The following is a 19,583-nucleotide window of genomic DNA, read 5'->3' as shown; positions in this document are numbered from 1 at the left end:
CCTTCTTGGCTATGGCGAACCATTTTTCTGTCTAGTCCCACTGACCTGCACCTGGACCATATCCCTCCATACGCCTCTCATCCATATATCTGTCCAAGTTTTTCTTAAATGTTAAAAGTGAGCCCACATTTACCACTTCATCTGGCAGCTCATTCCACACTCCCACCACTCTCTGTGTGAAGAAACCGCACCCCACCTCCATGTTCCCTTTAAACTTTTCTCCCTTCACTCTTAACCCATGTCCTCTGGTTTTTTTCTCCCCTAGCCTCAGTGGAAAAAGCCTGCTTGCGTTCACTCTATCTATACCCATCATAATTTTATATACCTCTATCAAACCTCCCATCATTCTTCTATGCTCCAGGGAATAAAGTCCTAACCTGTTCAGCCTTTCTCTGTAACTCAATTTCTCAAGTCCCAGCAACATCCTTGTAAACCTTCCCTGCACTCTTTCAAACTTATTAATATTCTTCCTGTAATTTGGTGACCAAAACTGCACACAATACTCCAAATTTGACCTCACCAATGCCTTATACAACCTCACCATAACATTCCAACTCTTATACTCAATACTTTGATTTATAAAGGCCAATGTACCAAAAGCACTCTTTACAACCCTATCTACCTGTGACGCCACTTTTAGGGAATTTTGTATCCGTATTCCCAGATCCCTCTGTTCTACTGAACTCCTCAGTGCCCTACCATTTACCTTGTATGTTCTATCTTGGTTTGTCCTTCCAAAGTGCAATACCTCATACTTGTGTGTATTAAACTCCATCTGCCATTTATCAGCTCATTTTTCCAGTTGGTCCAAATCCCTCTCCAAGCTTATTACATAATCATTACAACAGCATTACACTCTAACTATTAGAAAGTTAATACAGGATCATAGTACTCTACCTATTTCATAGTCATTACAGGGCCATAGCACTCCATCTGCTACATAATCATTACAATCCCATGGCACTCAACTTATTATATAAACATTACAGGACTATTGTCCTCCACTTGTTACATAGTCATTACAGCATCATTGCACTCCACTTATTACATAGTCATTTCAGGACCATGGCAATCCATCTATTATGTAGTCACTAAATCACTATGGTACTCAACCTATTACATGGCACTCCACTTAATACAGTAGATTGTCATTACAGTAACACGGCACTGCACTTATTACATAGACATTAGAGTGCCAAACTACACCACCTATTGCACAGTCATTACACCACCATGGCACTCCACTCACGACATAGTCATTACAGCACGATGACACTCCACTTGTTACATAGTTATTACAGGACCATAGCACTCCACCTATTATATAATCAATACAAGACCATGGGAGTCCACTATTACAAATTCACTGCAACAGTCAGTAAATCACCATGGTACTCCACATATTACATAGTCATTACAGCACCATTGTACATCACTTACTACATAGTCATTACAGCACTATGGCACTCCACTTATTTCATAGTCATTACGGGGGCAAGACACTCCATCTGATACATAATCATTACACAGCCATAGCACTCCACTTATTATATTGACATTACAGGACCATTGTGCTCCACTTCTTACATAGTCACTACAGCACCATTACACTCCACCTATTACATAGTCTTTACAGGGCTATGGCACTTCACTGATTACATAGTCATTACGGAAACATGCATGCGACCTACTACATAGTCATTACAGAACCGTGACACACCTATTATGTAGTAATTACAGGATAAGGGTATTCCACTTTACATAGTCATTAAAAGATGACAGCACTGCACATGTTATATAGTCAGTAGAGGACCATGGGAATCCACCTATTGCATAGTCATTAGAGGGCATGGCACTCTGCCTGTTATCTAATCATTACAGCTTCATGCCACTCCATTTATTACAGTCATTTCAATACCATGGCACTCCACATATTATATAGTCATTACAACACCATTGCCCTCCACATATTACAAACGTTTGTACAATACATAGTTATTAGAGGACCATAACACACCACCTAGTACAGTACATAGTCATTAGAGTTCCATGGCACTCCAGATTTTACAAAGTCATTATGAGGCTACCAAACTTATTACATGGTTATTATGCATCACTCTGCACTTATTACAGTTTTTACAGGACTGTTACACTCCACATTACACAGCTATTACAGGAGGATCAATTTATTAGAAATGGGTGTGTGTGTGTGTGTGTGTGTGTGTGTGTGTGTGTGTGTGTGTGTGTGTGTGTGTTTATTTAAACCAGTATTAAAGCTGTTGAATTTGATAAGAGCAGGTTTATACAGACCAAATCGAATCACCAACAAAGGACAGTTTAATTTAAAGTTCTCCTTGTCATTCTGATGGTTAAAAAGGGTAGCTTCCCAAATGCATTGTAAAAAAAGGAAAACAGATGTCCTGGCCTTTACACGGATAAGATACCACTGGTGCTGTCAGCTCTCAACTCCCTCTCACAGCTGGATAATCTATCAACTCACACTCCCGTGAGTCCCAGTCCCCAGCTGCTGATGTTTAATGTAGAGCATGAATCGTTCTTACCATTATAAGATAATGAAGCATACAGGGACACTGCAACTGTTCCTCAGACCTTTCCTGCATCCAACTCAACTGCACAAAGCCACCCTTCATCACTGCTGGTCTCAGTTTTAACAGACCCAGAACAGACTTGATGGGCTGAATGGCATAATTCTGCTCCAATTTCTTATGTCCTAATACAATAACTATATGACTAAGGTAGCACACTATTTTCTTATTTGTTAACAGGAAGCACCTAGATTTGTGAGAATCCTTCAGGAGGAGGTCTGTCTACACTTCTTGCTGCCTCAGTAAAGGAGCCAAAATAGTTTTGGCTCGGTAGTGTAGTGGTTAGCACAACGGTTTACAGTACCAGTGACCCGGGTTCGATTCCCATCGTACGGTAGTGTAGTGGTAGGCAGAACACTTTACAGTACCAGTGACCCGGGTTCGATTCCCATCACACGATAGTGTAGTGGTTACCACAGCACTTTACAGTACCAGTGACCCGGGTTCAATTCCCATCACACGGTAGCGTAGTGGTCAGCACAACACTTTACAGTACCAGTGACCCGGGTTCAATTCCCATCGCACAGTAGTGTAGTGGTTAGCACAACACTTTACAGTACCAGTGACCCGGGTTCAATTCCCATCACACTGTAGTGTAGTGGTTAGCACAACGGTTTACAGTACCAATGACCCGGGTTCGATTCCCATCACACGGTAGTGTAGTAGTTAGCACAACGCTTTACGGTACCAGTGACACAGGTTCAATTCCCATCACACGGTAGTGTAGTGGTTAGCACAACGGTTCACAGTACCAGTGACCCGGGTTCAATTCCCATCACACGGTAGTGTACTGGTTAGCACAACGGTTTACACTACCAGTGACCCGGGTTCAATTCCCATCACACAAAGGTGTAGTGGTTAGCACAACACTTTACAGTACCAGTGACCCGGGTTCAATTCCCATCACATGGTAATGTAGTGGTTAGCACAACGCTTTACAGTACGAGTGACCCGGGTTAAATTCCCATCACACAGTACTGTAGTAGTTAGCACAACACTTTACAGTACCAGTGACCTGGGTTCAATTCCCATCACACAGTAATGTAGTGGTTAGCACAAGGGTTTACAGTACCAGTGACCCAGGTTCAATTCCCATCACACGGTAGTGTACTGGTTAGCACAACGGTTTACAGTACCAGTGACCCGGGTTCAATTCCCATCACACAATAGTGTAGTGGTTAGCACAACACTTTACAGTACCAGTGACATGGGTTCAATTCCCATCACACGGTAATGTAGTGGTTAGCACAACTCTTTACAGTACGAGTGACCCGGGTTCAATTCCCATCACACAGTAGTATAGTAGTTAGCACAACACTTTACAGTACCAGTGACCCGGGTTCAATTCCCATCACACGGTAGTGTAGTGGTTAGCACAACGGTTTACAGTACCAGTGACCCGGGTTCAATTCCCATCGCACGGTAGTGTAGTGGTTAGCACAACACTTTACAGTACCAGTGACACAGGTTCAATTCCCATCACACGATAGTGTAGTGGTTAGCACAACGGTTTACAGTACCAGTGACCCGGGTTCAATTCCCATCACACAGTAATGTAGTGGTTAGCACAAGGGTTTACAGTACCAGTGACCCAGGTTCAATTCCCATCACACGGTAGTGTAGTGGTTAGCACAGCACTTTACAGTACCAGTGACCCGGGTTCAATTCCCATCACACGGTAGTGTAATGGTTAGCACAACGGTTTACAGTACCAGTGACCCGGGTTCAATTCCCATCGCACGGTAGTGTAGTGGTTAGCACAACCCTTTACAGTACCAGTGACCCGGGTTCAATTCCCATCACACAGTAGTGTAGTGGTTAGCACAACGCTTTACAGTACCAGTGACCCGGGTTCAATTCCTGTCACACGGTAGTGCAGTGGTTAGCACAATGCTTTACAGTACCAGTGACCCGGGTTCAATTCCCATCACACTGTAGTGTAGTGGTTAGCACAACACTTTACAGTACCAGTGACCCGGGTTCAATTCCCATCACACGGTAGTGTAGTGGTTAGCACAACACTTTACAGTACCAGTGACACAGGTTCAATTCCCATCACACGGTAGTGTAGTGGTTAGCACAACGGTTTACAGTACCAGTGACCCGGGTTCAATTCCCATCACACGGTAGTGTAGTGGTTAGCACAACGGTTTACAGTACCAGTGACCCAGGTTCAATTCTCATCACACGGTAGTGTAGTGGTTAGCACAGCACTTTACAGTACCCGTGACCCGGGTTCAATTCCCATCACACGGTAGTGTAATGGTTAGCACAACGCTTTACAGTACCAGTGACCCGGGTTCAATTCCCATCACACTGTAGTGTAGTGGTTAGCACAACGGTTTACAGTACCAATGACCCGGGTTCGATTCCCATCACACGGTAGTGTAGTAGTTAGCACAACGCTTTGCAGTACCAGTGACACAGGTTCAATTCCCATCACACGGTAGTGTAGTGGTTAGCACAACGGTTCACAGTACCAGTGACCCGGGTTCAATTCCCATCACACGGTAGTGTACTGGTTAGCACAACGGTTTACACTACCAGTGACCCGGGTTCAATTCCCATCACACAAAGGTGTAGTGGTTAGCACAACGCTTTACAGTACGAGTGACCCGGGTTAAATTCCCATCACACAGTACTGTAGTAGTTAGCACAACACTTTACAGTACCAGTGACCTGGGTTCAATTCCCATCACACAGTAATGTAGTGGTTAGCACAAGGGTTTACAGTACCAGTGACCCGGGTTCAATTCCCATCACACGGTAGTGTACTGGTTAGCACAACGCTTTACAGTACCAGTGACCCGGGTTCAATTCCCATCACACGGTAGTGTACTGGTTAGTACAACGCTTTACAGTACCAGTGACCCGGGTTCAATTCCCATCACACGGTAGTGTAGTGGTTAGAACAACGCTTTACAGTACCAGTGACCCGGGTTCAATTCCCATCACACAGTAGTGTAGTAGTTAGCACAACACTTAACAGTACCAGTGACCCGGGTTCAATTCCCATCACACGGTAGTGTAGTGGTTAGCACAACGGTTTACAGTACCAGTGACCCAGGTTCAATTCCCATCACACGGTAGTGTAGTGGTTAGCACAGCACTTTACAGTACCAGTGACCCGGGTTCAATTCCTGTCACACGGTAGTGTAGTGGTTAGCACAACGCTTTACAGTACCAGTGACCCGGGTTTGATTCCCATCACACGGTAGTGTAGTGGTTAGCACAGCACTTTACAGTACCAGTGACCCGGGTTCAATTCCCATCACACGGTAGTGTAGTGGTTAGCACAACACTTTACAGTACCAGTGACCCGGGTTCAATTCCCATCGCACAGTAGTGTAGTGGTTAGCACAACACTTTACAGTACCAGTGACACAGGTTCAATTCCCATCACACGGTAGTGTAGTGGTTAGCACAACGGTTTACAGTACCAGTGACCCGGGTTCAATTCCCATCACACAGTAGTGTACTGGTTAGCACAACGGTTTACACTACCAGTGACCCGGGTTCAATTCCCATCACACGGTAGTGTAGAGGTTAGCACAACGCTTTACAGTACCAGTGACCCGGGTCGCTGTTAGTTTGCCTCCCAGGTGCCAGGGTCAAGGATGTTTTTGATCGCATCCATGATATCTTGAAGTGGGAAGAAGAACAGCCAGAGGTCATGATACATATTGGTACCAACGACACAGGTGGGAAAAGGGAGGAGGTCCTGAAAACAGACTACAGCGAGTTGGGAAGGAAGTTGAGAAGCAGGACCTCAAAGGTAGTAATCTCGGGATTACTGCCTATGCTACATGACAGTGAGTATTGGAATAGAATGAGGTGGAGGATAAATGCATGGCTGAGGGATTGGAGCAGGAGGCAAGGATTCATATTTCTGGATCATTTGGACCACTTCTGGGGCAGGTGTGATCTGTACAAAAAAGACGGTTTGCACTTGAATCTGAGAGGGGAGGTTTGCAAAGGCTATTGAGGAGAGTTTAAACTAGAATTGCTGGGGGGTGGGAACCGATCTGAAGTAACAGAGGAAAGGGAGGTTGGCTCACAAATAGAGAAAGCTTGAAGACAGTGCAAAAGGCAGGATAAGCAGGTGATAGAGAAGGGACGCACTCAGACCGATGGTTTGAGATGGGTGTATTTTAATGCGAGGTATATTGTGAATAAAACGGATTAACTTAGAATGTGGATCAGCACTTGGAGCTATGATGTTGTAGCCATTACAGAAACTTGGCTGGTGCAGGGGCAGGAATGGCTACTTCAAGTTCCAGGCTTTAGATGTTTCAGAAAGGACAGGGCTGGAGGCAAAAGAGGTGGGGGCATGGCACTGTTGATCAGAGATAGTGTCACGACTGCAGGAAAGGAGGAAGTCATGGAGGGGTTCTCTATGGAGTCTCTGTGGGTGGAAATTAGGAATAGGAAGGGGTCAATAATTCTACTGTGTGTTTTATATAGACCACCCAATAGTAACAGAGACATCGAGCAGATAGGGAGACAGATTCTGGAAAGGTGTAATAATAATAATTCCTCTTTGTCCACGGCAATGGTACCAGAGGATTGGAGGGAGGCGAATGTTGTCCCCTTGTTCAAAAAAAGGTAGTAGGGATAGTCTGGGTAATTATAGACCAGTGAGCCTTACATCTGTGGTGGGAAAGCTGTTAGAAAAGATTCTTAGAAATAGGATCTATGGGCATTTAGAGAATCATGGTCTGATCAGGGACAGTCAGCATGGCTTTGTGAAGGGCAGATCATGCCTAACAAGCCTGATAAAGTTCTTTGAGGAGGTGACCAGGCATATAGATGAGGGCAGTGTAGTGGATGTGATCTACATGGATTTTAGTAAGGCACTTGACAAGGTTCCACATGGTAGGCTTATTCAGAAAGTCAGAAGGCATGGGATCCAGGGAAGTTTGGCCAGGTGGATTCAGAATTGGCTTGCCTGCAGAAGGCAGGGGGTTGTGGTGGAGGGAGTACATTCAGATTGGAGGGTTGTGACTAGTGGTCTCCCACAAGGATCTGTTCTGAGACCTCTACTTTTCGTGATTTTTATTAACAACCTGGGTGTGGGGGTAGAAGGGTGGGTTGGCAAGTTTGCAGACGACACAAAGGTTGGTGGTGTTGTAGATAGTGTAGATGATTGTCGACGATTGCAGAGAGACATTGACAGGATGCAGGAGTGGGCTGAGAAGTGGCAGATGGGGTTCAACCCGGAGAAGTGTGAAGTGGTACACTTTGGAAGGGCAAACTCCAAGGCAGAGTATAAAGTAAATGGCAGGATACTTGGTAGTGTGGAGGAGCAGAGGGATCTGGGGGTACATGTCCATATATCCCTGAAATTCACCTCACAGGTAGATAGGGTAGTTAGGAAAGCTTTTGAGGTGTTAGCTTTCATAAGTCAAGGGATAGAGTTTAAGAGTCACAGGGTAATGATGCAGCTCTATAAAACTCTGGTTAGGCCACACTTGGAGTACTGTGTCCAGTTCTGGTCGCCTCACTATAGGAAGGGGGATATTAGAGGAAGGTTTTTCACTCAGTGAGTGGTTGGTGCGTGGATTGCACTGCCTGAGTCAGTGGTGGAGGCAGGTACACTAGTGAAATTTAAGAGACTACTAGGCAGGTATATGGAGGAATTTAAGGTGGGGGGGGGTTATATGGGAGGCAGGGTTTGAGGGTCAGCACAACATTGTGGGCCAAAGGGCCTGTAATGTGCTGTACTATTCTATGTTCTATGTTCTATAAGACATGAGAGAATAGGACCAATCAAGTGTGGCAGTGGGAAAGTGTGTATGGAACCGGAGGAAATGGCAGAGGTACTTAATGAATACCTTACTTCAGTATTCACTATGGAAAAGGATCTTGGCGATTGTATGGATGGCTTGCAGTGGACTGAAGAGCTTGAGCATGTAGATATTAAGGAAGAGGATGTGCTGGAGCTTTTGGAAAGCATCAAAGAACAAAGAACAATACAGCAAGAGAGGATCCTGCTACATTTTCTGTAGCTGTAATAGTATCCCTGACCAGTAATGCCACCACTCCTCCCCTTTTCCCCCACTCTATCTCTTTTAAAGCACTGAAATCCAGGAATATTGAGAATCCATTCCTGCCCTGGTGCCAGCCAAGTCTCTGTAATGGCCACTACATCATAATTCCAAGTATGTATCAATAGACAATAGACAATAGACAATAGGTGCAGAAGTAGACCATTCGGCCCCTCGAATCTGCACCGCCATTCTGAGATCATGGCTGATCATTCACTATCAATACCCAGTCCCTGCCTTGTCCCCATATCCCTTGATTCCCCTATCCATCAGATATCTATCCAGCTCCTTCTTGAAAGCATCCAGAGAATTGGCCTCCACCGTCTTCCGAGGCAGTGCATTCCACACCTCCACAACTCTCTGGGAGAAGAAGCTCTTCCTCAACTCTGTTTTAAATAACTGACCTCTTATTCTCAATCCATGCCCTCTGGTACTGGACTCTCCCAACATCTGGAACATATTTCCTGCCTCAATCCTATCAAATCCTTTAATTATCTTAAACATTTCAATCAGATCCCCTCTCAATCTCCTCAATTCCAGCGTGTACAAGCCCAATCTCTCCAATCTCTCTGCGTAAGACAGCCCTGCCATCCCAGGAATCAACCTAGTGAATCTACACTGCACTTCCTCAATTGCCAGAATGTCCTTCCTTAAACCTGGAGACCAAAACTGTACACAATATTCCAGGTGTGGTCTCACCAGGGCCCTGTACAAATGCAAAAGGACATCCTTGCTCTTGTACTCAATTCCCCTTGTAACAAAGGCCAACATTCCATTTGCCCTCTTCACTGCCTGTTGCACTTGCTCATTCACCTTCATTGACTGGTGAACTAGGACTCCTAGGTCTCTTTGCATTTCTCCCTTACCTAACTCAACACCGTTCAGACAATACTCTGCCCTCTTGTTCCAGCTTCCAAAGTGGATAACTTCACATTTATTCACATTGAATGACATCTGCCAAGTATCTGCCCACTCACCCAGCCTATCCAAGTCTCCCTGTATTCTCCTAACGTCCTCTTCGCATGTCACTCTGCCACCCAGTTTAGTATTGTCAGTAAACTTGCTGATATAGTTTTCAATGCCCTCATCTAAATCATTGACATAAATCGTAAAGAGCTGTGGTCCCAATACAGAGCCCTGTGGTACCCCACTAGTCACCTCCAGCCAGTCTGAGAAACACCCATTCACTGCTACCCTTTGCTTTCTATCTGCCAACCAGTTTTCTATCCATGTTGAAACCCTGCCCCCAATGCCATGAGCTCTGATTTTACTCACCAATCTCCTATGTGGCACCTTATCGAATGCCTTCTGAAAATCTAGGTACACAACATCTACTGGCTTACCCTCATCTAACATCCTTGTTACACCCTCAAAAAAAGCTCTCAGTTCATCACCTTTGTTCCTGATGCTTCTTGCATTAAAGAGACGCACTTTAGCCCTTCTACCTTACTATCTTTACACCCTTTATTCTGCTTCTCTTTCCTCAAAGCCTCTCTATATGTTAGATCTGGCTTTACTCCATGAACTATACTTGCAGCTCTCCCATGACCTTTATCCTCCTCCACCTCACTATCTGCTCTAACACTCTGGTTCCTCTCCCCCTGCAAATCTAGTTTAAACCGCGCCCCCCCCCCCCCCCCAGAGCAGCCCTAGCAAACCTTCCCACAAGGTTGTTAGCCCCTCTCCAGTTCAGGTGCAACCCATCCCATCAGAATAGGTCCCACCTTCCCTGGAACAAGGCCCAATTATCCAGAAACATGAAGCCCTCCCTCCTGAACCAACTCCTTAGCCACGTATTTACCTGCATTAACTTCCTACGTCTAGCCTCACTAGCACATGGCACGGGGCGCAATCCTGAGATTGCAACCCTGGAGGTCCTATCCTTCAACTTTGCACCTAACTCCCAAAACTCTCTTTGCAGGACCTCCTCCTTCTTCCTACCCACGTCATTGGTCCCTACATGGACCACGACATCTGGCTAGTCACCCTCCCTCTTGAGAATACTGAGAACTCGATCCGAGATATCGTGGACTCTGGCACCAGGGAGGCAACAGAGCATCCAGGATTCTTGATCTCTTCCACAGAACCTCTATCGCTACTGAATCCCCTATCACTACTGCTCTCCTCTCTTCCCTCCTTCCCTTCTGAGCTGAGGGTCCAGTCTCGGCGCCAGAGACACAACTACTGCAACTTGTCCCTGGTAGGTCGTCCCCACCAGTGTACTTATTGTTGATGGGAACGGCCACAGGGGTGCTCTGCTCTTCCTGTCTATTCCTGTTCCCTCTCCTGACAGTCACCCAACTACCTGTCTCCTGACTCCTAAGGGTGACTATCTCCCCGAAACCCCTGTCTATTTCTGCCTCTGCCTCCCGAATGATCCGACGTTCATCCAGTTCCAGTTCCCTAACACGGTCTGTCCCGAGCTGCAGCTGGATGCACCATTTGCAGGTGTAGTCATCAGGGACAATTGCGCTCGCCCTGACTTCCCACGTACTTCAAACGGAGCACTCGACTGCCCTAACTGCTGCCTCCATTACCTACTCCTAAGCTAATTAGAGTTGTTAAAGGAGCTTACCTGGCCTTACCTGCCTGGGGGCAAGCACGTCCTCAGCCTCTGCCTGCCGAAGCCTTCCTACTCTGTCTCCCACTGCTCCATCTCTCCTGCTCTGTTAATCTGCTCGCTTTTTAAACTCTCCTGCTGATCTCAGAGGCCGACCTCCACGCGCTTGTGCAGTCATGCCCCGTTCAAACTGCCAAAGTTGGATAAGTCACCGGGACTGGTCGGGATGTACCCCAGGCTACTGTGGGAAGCGAGGGAGGAGATTGATGAGCCTCTGGCGATGATCTGTGGCGAGGTTCCAGAGGATCGGAGGGTTGAGGATGTTGTTCCCTTATTCAAGAAAGGGAGTAGGGATAGCCCAGGAAATTATAGACCAGTGAGTCTTTCTTCAGTGGTTGGTAAGTTGATGGAGGAGATCCTGAGAGGCAGGATTTATGAACATTTGGAGAGGTATAATATGATTAGGAGTAGTCAGCATGGCTTTGTCAAGGGCAGATTGTGCCTTACGAGCCTGATTGGATTTTTTGTGGATGTGACTAAATACATTGATGAAGGAAGAGCAGTATTATATGGATTTCAGCAAGGCATTTGATAAGGTACCCCATGCAAGGCTTATTGAGATAGTAAGGAGGCATGGAATCCAAGGGGGCATTGCTTTGTGGATCCAGAACTGGCTTGCCCACAGAAGGCAAAGAGTGGTTGTAGACGGGTCATATTCTGCATGGAGGTCAGTCACCAGAGTGGTGCCTCAGGGATCTGTTCTGGGACCCCTACTCTTCGTGATTTTTATAAGTGGAGGGATGGGTTAGTAAATTTGCTGATAACACGAAGGTTGGGGGTGTTGTGGATAGAGTGGAGGGCTGTCAGAGGCTACAGTGGGACATCAATAGGATGCAAAACTGGGCTGAGAAGTGGCAGATGAAGTTCAACCCACATAAGCATGAGGTGGTTCATTTTGGTAGGTCAAATATGATGGCAGAATATAGTATTAATGGTAAGACTCTTGGCACTGTGGAGGATCAGAGGGATCTTGGGGTCCGAGTCCATAGGACGCTCAAAGCAGCTGCTCAGGTTGACTCTGTGGTTAAGAAGGCATATGGAGCATTAGCTTTCATCAATCGTGGGGTTGAGTTTAAGAGCCGAGAGGTAACGTTGCAGCTATATAGGACCCTGGTCAGACCCCACTTGGAGTACTGTGTTCAGTTCTGGTCACCTCACTACAGGAAGGATGTGGAAGCCATAGAAAAGGTGCAGAGGAGATTTACAAGGATGTTGCCTCGATTGGGGAGCATGCCTTATGAGAATAGGTTGAGTGAACTCGGCCTTTTCTCCTTGGAGTGACGGAGGATGAGAGGTGACCTGATAGAGGTGTACAAGATGATGAGAGGCATTGATCGTGTGGATAGTCAGAGGCTTTTCCCCAGGGCTTAAGTGGCTAGCATGAGAGGGCACAGTTTTAAGGTGCTTGGAAGTAGGTACTCAAGAGATGTCAGGGGTGGGTTGGTTGGTTATTTATTTACACACGCAGAGAGTGGTGAGTGCGTGGAATGGGCTGCTGGCCACGGAGGCAGAGGCGGATACGATCGGGTCTTTTAAGAGACTCCTAGATGGATACATGGAGCTTAGAAAAAGAGGGCTATGGGTAAAGCCTAGGTAGTTCTAAGGTAGGGACATGTTCAGCACAGCTTTGTGGGCTGAAGGGCCTGTATTGTGCTGTAGGTTTTCTATGTCTCTATGGTTCTAAGATGGATTCATCATCATCATTATGTGTCATGTCATATGTCATGGGTGATCCCTGACCATGATTGTTCTTGGCAAATTTTTCTACAGAACTGGTTTGCCATTGGCTTGTTCCGGACAGTGTCTTTACAAGATGGGTGACCCAGCCATTATCAATATCCTTCAGAAGTTGTCTGCCTGGCATCAGTGGTCACATGACCAGGACTTGTGATCTGCACCAGCTGCTCCCGTGGCTTCACACAACCCTGATCGGTCGGGGGTGGGGGGTTAACTAACCATATGCTACACCTTGTCCAAGGGTGACCAGCAGGCTAGCAGAGGGAAGAGCACCTTATACCTCCTTAGAAGAAACTGCAGCCCGCCACCTTTCTGCACTGCACTGCGGGTTTCCCTGTAGCTGTTACACTACATTTTTCCCTCAAGCCTCAGCTAGGTCATACTGGAGAGTATGACATCGGTGGCAGAGCGGAGGGCGCTGAGTAGGCTACGGTCAATCATGGAAAACCCTGAACATCCTCTGCACAGCACCATCCAGAGACAGAGAAGCAGCTTCAGCGGCAGGTTGCTGTCAATGCAATGCTCCTCAGACAGGATGAAGAGATCATTACTCCCCAACACCATTCGGCTCTACAATTCAACCACCAGGGGCAAGACATGTTAAGTGCCGGGGCTAGGACTGAGCTTAAGTTACCACTCAATGCACTTTAGTAAACTATTTAAGAACTTTTTAAAAGCTATTTATTAATGCTTTTTGGGAGGGTGATTTTAGATGCATATCATATTTATACTGAGTTAAATACTGTATGTAATTAGTTTTGCTATAATAAGTGTATGGGACACTGGAAAATGTTGAATTTCCCCTTGGGGATGAATAAAGTATCTATCTATCTATCTATCTATCTATCTATCTATCTATCTATCTATCTATCTATCAATCTATCTATCAATCTATCTATCTATCTATCTATCTATCTATCTATCTATCTATCTATCTATCTATCTAGGTATCTTCGTAACCACCACACAGGATCTGTCCCCCTCAGGAAAGAGGGATAAAGTCCCAGCACAGATAAATGGGGTGGGCTGAAAGGCCTCTTTCTGTGCTGTGCCTCACCTGACTGGACATTTCGCATTGGCTATTATATTAAATCAAATGGAACTGCACAAATCAATTGAAAATTTAATTTAGTTTTAAAATTGTTCTGTAAGCTTAGAATGAAATTGTCAGGTAATGTAGAAGAGGTTTGACCCAAAGATAGCAGCAGAGATGATTTAGCCATAAACGGTAACTTTAATAACGCTGGACAGCAAAGGTTTTGCTTCCTAAGTAATTCTGTGTGTATCTTATGGATCTTGGACTGAGGATCATGAAAATTACCATGAAATTCTCCTATCTCACATCATTTTTTGAAATCACCTATATTTGTTACTTCAATTCATAATTCATGTCAGAATAACAGATGCCAAGATTAAGGAAAGCAGTTTTGTTGATCCACAGATCAAACAGGTTATCAACCACCGACAATTTGAAGAACTTCCAGTGGGACCGGAGAAAATCATGGAAGGCACTCAAGGACGTTGTTGAAAATTTTCTTGGCAACTACAGAGCACCAACTACGTGCAGCTGGTTGACAACATGGTTCAAGCATACAAAACCATGAAGTGCAACATGTCACTAAAGATTCATTTTCTGCATTCCCATTTAGACTTCTTCCCTGCAAATCTTGGTGCTGTCAGTGACGAGCACGGTGAAAGTTTCACCAGGACATTGTAGTCATGGAGAAACAGTATCAGGGCAACTGGAATCCATCAATGTTAGCTGTCACTTAAGCAAGAAGCCTCAGACACTGAGGACAAATGAAAATCATCAACAAAACATTTTAGCTTAGTTAAACGATTGAGAAGCCTCAGAACCATTCTGCAATTAAACACATTGTATTCAATAAACATAAATTTCTTGCTTCTCCAAATTCCTACATATTACAAGTAGCCTAAAATTATATTTGTGTTCAGCTTCAAATGGTCTATCATAAGCAAAAAAAATTCTGAGGAAGCCATACTTTCAAAAAGATGTTGTTTTCCTTTGTGTTTGATTGGTATCTGTCTGATCGATCATCATCACAAGCCTGGGTGGAAAGTATGGAGATCCTGAGATGCCCAGTCGTCAAGATTCAAAGGAAAGCTTATGCAGCAGCTTGGCTGCAGGAGCTGCCGGAGGATGTCCACTGTCTGGGTCCAGTCCCATAGCCTCCATCTTTCCCAAGGCAGTGAGGCTATTTACCCATAGCTGGGGATCTGGTTCACAAGCACCGGGGTGTGTCCACACACCAGTGGGCCTTTGTGCTACATGAGCAGGGGTCAGACCTCCTCCCCGTCCTCTGTGTTTCAGCCTGAGTCTGAAAGGAGTTCAGTTTCTGTGTGTCACCAGGGAGGATGCACTACATGAGGTTTGCTGTTGAAGAGCAAGTGTTATCTATGTTCCACTTGTGTCAGGCCTGCTCATAGCAACATCTCACAGCCTTAAACGTTCAATTCTCCTTTCCACAAGACTGCTAGCCAACAGTGGAAGCTGACAGTACTACCCACGACACCACCACACTAGGGACATCACAACAACCATTGTTCAGTGTAATCAACTGCAGAAGAACAAGCCACAAGGGGCGACAGAACAAGGGAGAACAGAAACTAAACAAAACAGGCAACAAGGTAAACTTTAGGCAGGGAGGGTGAAAGCTCACCGGGTTAAGACCGGCTTGTTTAATGAGTGAACAAGGACTGGAGGTGAGAACTGGGGTTAAATAGGCTGCAGGTGACGAGGCTGGAATGAGCAGAAGGTGAATCCAATTAGCTGAATGCATACTGGTAGGTGTCTGCGTGTGCAGGCTGTGAGGTTTCAGTGGGAGCAGGCCTGACACAAGTAGAACTTAGGGAGGGAGAAATCCCTCACAAATTTAGTTAATACATAGATAAGAAAGAGTTAGACGGAGACGGCCAAATGCAAGCAAGTGAGACTAACTTCGATGGGCATCATTTTCAACATAGATCATTTGGGCCGACGGTCCAGCTTTCCTGGTTTATTTCTTTGAGTGGAATGTGTACGAACCCCCACCTCCCCCCCCCCACATTGTGCCTTGCCGCTTGAGGTCTCTCTGTACAGTAAGATACACTCCAAATTAATTTTATTTGTAAATTCTGTTGCATTTAAAACGAAATTTGTTGAAAATAAGGGGAGGTGAAATGTTGGGCCCTAGGGAGAGTGAGGGGAGGCGGAAAGCAGATTCAAGTGTACAGAGTTGTAGATCTGTAAAAATTTTTGTGCGTTCTCCCTGTGACCACGTGGGTTTCCTCCGGGTGCTCCGGGTTCCTCTCACAGTCCAACGACGTACCGGTTAATTGGCCATTGTAAATCGTCCCGCGATCGGGCGGGAATTACATCGGGGTGATGGCTGGTGCCGCCCTGCGGGCCGAGAGGGCCTGTTCCGCGATGTCTCCGTTAACAAAATAACGTGAACCTGCGCCAGTCTACGCGGGCGAACGATTCATACGCGTGTCCTGTAACCCAAACTGAATTCACAACGTTGTCTCAAGTTTCATTCACCGATTATTCGCGGGTGAAGATTACTCACGTTTACATTCTGTAAAGTAAAAGTACTTTTCATAGAGTTACCTCCATGTCACACAGTATTAAACACAGAACCTGTTGCTGACATAAAACCATAAGGCAGAGATGCAGAATCAGGCGATTCAGCCCATCGGGTCTGCACCGCCATTCCATCATGGCTGACTTATTACCCCTCTCATACCCCATTCTCCTGCCTTCGATGGCCTGACTAATCAAGAACCCGCCAACATCTTTTTCTTCGGCAAGCGTCCAATTGCTGACTGTACCACATCTGACAGTAAAGCAGGCGGAGAGAGAAAGGCATTCGTTCCGAAAACACCCCAGTCCAACGCTGCCCAAATGCGCGTCCGAGCGAAGACAGCACCGCCGCTTCAAAAACTACAGCTTGCAGTTCTCGCAAACTGGTGAACACCGCCAACTGTTGCAGACAGATTTTCAACACAGCAAACATCTTTCACTGATAAACTAACAACGATATGCGTATCAGTTCAGAAACGTCAGCTCAGATTTTGAATCCCTGTAACACTCGGTCTCAATTGAAAAGACTGAAATGCTTCTTAATTTCCAGTCTGTACAAAATTGTGTAAAACTGTCTTCTCTGTTTTTCTGTCTCTCAGTGTGTGTGTGTGTGTGTGTGTGGTGTGTGTATGGGGGTAATGTGTATGTGAGTGTGTGTGTGTGTGTGTCAGTGTGTGTGGGGGGATGTGTGTGTGGGAATGTGTGAGTGTGTGTGGTGTGTGAGTGTGTGTGGGGATGTGTGTGTGAGTGTGTGTGGGAATGTGTGAGTGTGTGTGGTGTGTGAGTGTGTGTGGGGATGTGTGTGTGAGTGTGTGTGTGTGTGTGTGTGTGTGTGTGTGGGAATATGTGTGTGTGTGGGGGGGGGGAATGTGTATGTGTGTGTGTGAGTGTGTGTGTGTGGGGGGGGATGTGTATGTGTGTGTGTGAGTGTGTGTGGGGATGTGTGTGTGAATATATGTGAATGTGTGTGTGTATCTCAGAGTGCGCCTGTCTGTCTCTCAGAGTAATCTGTGTGTGTCTCACCGTGCCCTGCAGATCACGGAATCCGCAATCGCTCACCTGAAATTTGACAAACCGCGTTGTAATCTTCGCAGCAGTCCGCTGTTTTCGCACAGTAGGTATCGCAGTAACACATCGTCCGCCTCCTCGTGAAATCCCAGCACTGGTTATTTCTTCCCGTGCAACATTTGGGATTCTCCCTGTCGGAGCAGCCGGCGGCGACCCCTCGCAACCACACCGTCAGTGTCAACAAGGCGAAACAACCCCGGGTGCTGGAGAGATGCTCCATGTTGTTCCGTTCGCCCCCCCTCCCCTCGCACACACACACACAGCACGGCTCTCGCCTTCACATGGGAGGTAAAGAGTTTTCTCGGCAACCCGATAGGTTTTTCTAAGTGAGGTATATAAGGCGAGGGGGGGGGGGGGAGGCAGGCGTTTATGATGGGGCAGTTAAGTCCGGCTGCAGGGCCAGTAGCAAATGAGAACTGGGAGCTCTCCGTCCAGCGACGATGCAAGTTATCCCAAACACAGAGGCGTGGAAGGCGCTCCCCTCGTTGGGAGCCTGCGGATAGACCATGCGGCGTCCTTGATTCGCTGCGCTCTGTTCTTCCAGCCCACCTTATTCGGCACATAGCACCCCCGGCATTCCGGTCGGTCCCACGCCCTTCCGCCAAGTGAATCCGCGCCCGTTCTGTGAAACTTGAACAGAACATTGGAGGATCTGCAGATCCTGGGAATCCAGAGTAACAGAGACAAAGTGCTGGAGGAAGTCAGCAGGTCAAACACATCTATGAACATAAATAAAGAACCGACGGTTCAGGCCGAGACCCTTCGGGGATTCCCCTTCCTTCCCATCGGGCTGGAGATACAAACATTTGAAAGGAAGTACCATCATGCTTAAGGAAAGTTTCCACCCGATTGAGCTGGTGAGAGTGTGGAAAGAGCTGCCAGCGCAAGCGGTGCATGCGAGCGCGATTAAACATTGAAGAAATGTTTGGATAGGTACATGGATGGTAGGGGTACGAAGGGCTACGGTCCAAGTGCAGGTCGGTGGGAGTAGGCAGTTTAAATGGTTTTGGCACCGACTAGAAGGGCCAAAGGGCCTGTTTTGTGCTGTACTTTTCAACGACTCTTCTATGACTCTGTTGACTTCTCCCCAGTACGACAAGATAAACTCCCGACCAGACAATCTACCCCATTATACCCTTGCATCTTATGGTACCACACATTGTTTCTGTAACATTAACATCTTATACAGCATTCTGATATTGTTTCCCCTTGTATACCTCGATCACTGATGTCATGAAACGATCTGTAAGTTTTTTCCATTTTAACTCGGTAGGTGACAGTAAAAAGGGGCGGCATGATCTCTTATTATATAGATAAAGAAAAGTTACAATAAATAAGTAGTGCCAAAGAGGAAAAAGTGTTGATGGGTTGAATACCCATTCAGAAATTGGATGGCAGAGAGGAAGGAGCTGTTCCTGAATCGCTGAGTGTGTGTCTTCAGGCTTCTGTACCTCCTTCCTGATGGTAGCAATGAGGCATGTCCTGGGTAATGGGAATCCTTTTTGGGGCATCCTTCCTTGAAGACGTCCTGGATACTGTGGAGGCTAGAGCCCATGTTGGAGCTGACTGACTTTACAACTATCTGCAGCTTATTTCAATCCTGCGCCATAGCGCCCTTCCCCCCCCCCTCCCCTCCCCCATACCAGACGGTGATGCAGCCAGTTAGAGTGCCCTCCATGGCACATCTGTAGAAATTTGCCAGCGTCTTTGGTGAGATGCCAAATCTCCTAAAATCTCTAAATAATAAACCTACTTACCAATTTTACCCAAGTACTGTCCCCCTGAATTAAGGTTCAATCAGACCCATGGTCTGTGTTCACATAGGCAAATGACTGTGGAAGGCAGCTGATTTTCCCCAGGACTACAGATGGCTACAAAATGACAGATGTGAACCTTAATATCATAATGATTCACTGCCTTCT

General features: G+C 46.3%; 1 protein-coding gene across 1 annotated transcript in view; it reads right to left on the bottom strand.

Annotated features, from left to right (window-relative positions):
* Nucleotides 1-18,260, bottom strand: part of si:dkey-178e17.3 (somatomedin-B and thrombospondin type-1 domain-containing protein) — a 424,717-nt gene extending 406,457 nt beyond the window's left edge. Inside the window, exon 1 of the mRNA XM_059943700.1 lies at nucleotides 17,653-18,260. Within this exon, the coding sequence (XP_059799683.1) occupies nucleotides 17,653-17,881 (229 nt within the window). The 5' untranslated portion in view covers nucleotides 17,882-18,260. The remainder of the gene's footprint in view (nucleotides 1-17,652) is intronic.
* Nucleotides 18,261-19,583: the final 1,323 nt, after the last annotated feature.

Source organism: Hypanus sabinus, chromosome 18 (genome assembly GCF_030144855.1).
Source record: "Hypanus sabinus isolate sHypSab1 chromosome 18, sHypSab1.hap1, whole genome shotgun sequence".
Taxonomy (NCBI): Eukaryota; Metazoa; Chordata; class Chondrichthyes; order Myliobatiformes; family Dasyatidae; genus Hypanus; species Hypanus sabinus.
Note: the sequence above shows the minus strand (reverse complement) of the source record. Positions and strands in the feature narration are given on the sequence as shown.